This window comes from Lactuca virosa, chromosome 1 (genome assembly GCF_052849685.1).
Source record: "Lactuca virosa cultivar CGN04683 chromosome 1, Lactuca_virosa_CGN04683_v6, whole genome shotgun sequence".
NCBI lineage: Eukaryota > Viridiplantae > Streptophyta > Magnoliopsida > Asterales > Asteraceae > Lactuca > Lactuca virosa.
Genome location: NC_136426.1, coordinates 153,322,766 through 153,326,511, shown reverse-complemented (window position 1 = coordinate 153,326,511; position 3,746 = coordinate 153,322,766). Strand labels below are relative to the sequence as shown.

The window sequence follows — 3,746 nt, the reverse complement described above, 5'->3', positions numbered from 1 at the left end:
CATTTTACATTAACATATAAATATAATCTTGTATCTTTTTACAAGATACTAAATTACAATCTAGCAATATAAAGGCAACACAAGGTTGTAAAATTCACATTTTTTATCGAATAGTTACATATTTGTACACATATAAAACATTTTCAAAGATTTTTGAAGTCCTGCTTGTCTGTTTCCATTTCGAGACTTGAAGCCAATTCCGAGTTTTGCATTATGATCAAGAGATATTCTGATATGCACTTGTAGTTTCAAAATTGAAGAAGTTTCTGAAGAAAAAAATACCTTAAATATGGTGAATCATTTTTTGGCACTAGATAATAGATTAGTTCCGAATTTGGGCTATACTATATCGGTATAGCCACAAATTAACCAACCAAGTATCATTAATGCAATATGAATGGTGGAGTACCCACTGTTATTCACCAACATTCCATATTCTGTCATTAACAAAACCAAGCACCCTTTAGCCAACACTAAAACCTTTAGTGGTCGTAAAACTTAGCTTTCATTCAAAATCCTAAATATCATAATGTATTCATACATAGAACTATTTACATGTGTTATCACACACCAAACGGAAGGAAAAAACCAAATTACATCATAACGCAAACATGCTCATAAGGTAGAATGTTTCAACCTAATTTACAATGTTGTTAACAATCTTACAAAGTTATGGCTAGGGATTTAAGTAGAACATTTTTGCTTTTGGTGAGGCTCGAGGAAACTGCATAACATCCTTAGCAATGTCAAGTCTTTTTTGAACATCAGAAAATTTACTTGGTCTAATGGTAAACTTCAGGAGAGAAGGTGAATGAGCAAGAATAAGCTTTATAAAAAGCAATTCCGGTTTTGATCCTTCTAAACGTGTCATCTCAACAGTTTGCAACTGATCCAATGTACAGTCCAAACAGTTTGGGTCTTCTAAATGATCTGAAGCTGGTTCCAAGTCATATCGAATGAGTCTAAATCTCTGAAAAAAAAAACATAAAAATGCAACCATCTTAAGCATCCAACTCTAACAAATATACTTTTAGCACTCGCTATTTTACCATTTGAAAAGATGTCACAGAAAGTCTTTCTAGATTGGGCGAGTTTCGAAGCAAACAAAGAGCACCATGAAGTTGATCCAAATCACCAAGTTGAAAATTCAAAAAGAACAATCTCTTTAAACTATTGACCGGATGTGGAAGCCATTTTGGAATCTTTTCTTCAATCAAAGCCTATGAAATGAAAGTGAGATTTAAACTTACCTACACAAAAGATCAAAGTTTAAACATTAAAAGTTCACTTTTATCATACCTTAAAGAAAACACCATCGAGATATAAAACTACAATTTTGGGCAAGTTACTTAACATAATGGGCAATGTCGTTTTTTCAACTTGTACATTATCTTCAATGGGTTTCTGAAAAGATATACAAATCAGAGTAAGGCATGGACTCTGCAATAAGCGAAGTAATATGGCATCAGGACAACTGATGACAAACAAAGTCTGCAGTTTTGTAGCCTTGATGTTGAAATTGTAAACATTTGTGCATGTATGCATGTTCAATTTCGTAAGTTGTGGTAAGTTGACCTCAGTTCCACACAAATTAGCCCCAAAATCAATATTTTGGAGATCAAGATCATTAAGATTGACAAATCCTTTAAACTCATCTGGTGGCTTGAAAAAACAGTTTTCCAGTTTCAACTTTGTCAATTCAAGACAAGAAAACACATTAGAAGGAAGTTTATAACATTGACTTGAATTAGTTAGGATGAGTTCCTTGACACCATTTCTTGATAAGAGTAGCATCCATTGGTCAACTTCTTCAAAGCTATCAAGAAACATATTTATACTTGGTATATGGAGAAGAAATTTCGAGATAGGACCATTGTGAAGGATCAGAACTTTGTTTATGATCCTTATAAACCCATTATGACCAAAAGCTCCATTTTCTGCATATTTTTTGAAGAAATGCTCATCAAAAACTAGCGCCCTCATTTTGGTCCATCTGTACCTCCACTTTTTTGATAAAATGCTTGTCCTTACAGTCTCTTCAAGCAGAAGCCTCTCTAAGATTGAGTCTATCAAGTGTTCAGGCAAGTTACTGATTCTATCTTCTTCAGCACAAGTTACACGTCCCCCTCCATAATTCTCTGTCAAATTCAAGGAGAATCCAGGACTAAGTTGTTTTGATATAAAATGGAATGCAATACGTAACATGGAACAACTTTGAAATTTCTGATACTCTTCTTAATTTCCTTTATTATAAATAGGAGGTGTGGGAATATATGTGTTACTTTTATGTAGTGATGGGCTATCGCCAAACAAGCTGACGTCAGAGGTTATGTGTAAAAGGAAACTATTCCATTTTGGTTTGATTTTGATCTATCCTTGAGCATCTAGTTGCATCAATGGCTTCCCTGACAAAACCTAACTTAAAGCAACTTACATGATCACATAATATGCATTCTACTGGCAAAATCTAGATTTTACTCTTCATTTTTGAACTCATGAAATCGATTCCCTGATTTCTGTTTTCCGGTGGATGCGTGATGATTCAGAATGACTACCAAAAACAGAGTTTAAGTTTCCTACTGAAATGATCAAAAAAATCCTAAAAAAACATAATCTATGCAAAATCTCTTCCCCACACGACTTGCAAAGAATAAAAAACATGGAGATTTATTATGTAAAAGCTTACCCATCTTACAATCGAAGAACTGAGAATTTAATCAGGGTTTACTATCCGCCCACAGTGCTAAATGAGAGAGAGAGAGAGAGAGAGAGAGAGAGAGAGTAAAGTGAGTAACATCTAAATATCCTGGATTATGAACTGTGCTTTCTTTTGTTCTGATTCCTACATAGTACAGAAGCGTTATAAATACATACGACTACCAGTCACGTTTAGAAACTCGTGCATTTTTTGTTTTAGACTAAACTTCGTAAATGGTCCTTTAGTTTTTCAGAATTTGAGTTTTAAGCTATAACTTTTTTTGTAATCATAAAGGTGTATGTCAATATGTCTTCTCAAAATCTGTCGATATTGATCCCTTACATATATAATTGATTTTTATACGCTTTTTTTTAATTATATATATATTTTTATTTACTTTTAGATTTAAAAAAAATAAAATAAAAACAATAGCTTACCCCTAGTCCACCTCATCACACTATTCTCTCCCATTAAATTCTTAGACTCTCATTCTTTGCATATTTAAGAAAAACTTTCAGCAAAGAAATAGGGGAATCTCTCTCTCTCTCAAAGTTAATATAAGTTTCCAAATATGTTTGAATGGTACTAGAACCGGCCTCCCGTACCATTATGGCTCAGCACCTCCTTGTATAACATCATTGGGATAATCGATCCCACGACTATCATTCGGATAATCGATCCCACGACTATCTATGTTGAAGTCTTCTCTTTATCCACAATGACTTTTTTGGAAAGTTAATATAGGCCTCCATATATGTTTACACTGCATATAAGGAATAACAACATACTTTTAGTATTATTTTTCCATTTTTTTTCTTTCTAAATGTAGCTGCTAAGTTATGTTTAAGGCATTACTTGTTTATAAAGTAAGGATTTAAAGGTTGTTTCCATAAGCAAACAAAGTCTTTAAATCATGAATAAATAAGCTTTTTTATGGCAAATTATTCTTCCTTATATATGTTAGTGGCCTGAAACTTATGAAAAAAAATTAACTCAAATATGGTGAACCATTTTGTCACTAGAAGAGTTGTGAATTTGTGACTGTACT

General features: G+C 32.9%; 1 protein-coding gene across 1 annotated transcript; it reads right to left on the bottom strand.

Moving 5' to 3' along the window:
* Positions 1–481: 481 nt before the first annotated feature.
* Positions 482–2,832, bottom strand: LOC145160265 (F-box/FBD/LRR-repeat protein At1g13570-like). The gene is made up of 4 exons (XM_079079391.1): positions 2,687–2,832; positions 1,300–2,138; positions 1,050–1,220; positions 482–970 (listed from the first exon to the last, which is right to left on the bottom strand). Exons 1-4 carry the CDS (start codon positions 2,688–2,690, stop codon positions 677–679), a joined length of 1,308 nt encoding a protein of 435 aa, XP_078935517.1. The 5' UTR covers positions 2,691–2,832; the 3' UTR covers positions 482–676.
* Between the last annotated feature and the right edge of the window lie 914 nt (positions 2,833–3,746).

What these genes read in the sequence shown, in the direction of transcription:
- LOC145160265 (XM_079079391.1), bottom strand. An exon ending in TCGATGGTGTTTTCTTTAAG is followed by an intron (nt 1,221 to 1,299) that starts GTATGATAAAAG and finishes TTCATTTCATAG; the next exon opens with GCTTTGATTGAAGAAAAGAT. An exon ending in CTGTGACATCTTTTCAAATG is followed by an intron (nt 971 to 1,049) that starts GTAAAATAGCGA and finishes TTTTTTTTTCAG; the next exon opens with AGATTTAGACTCATTCGATA.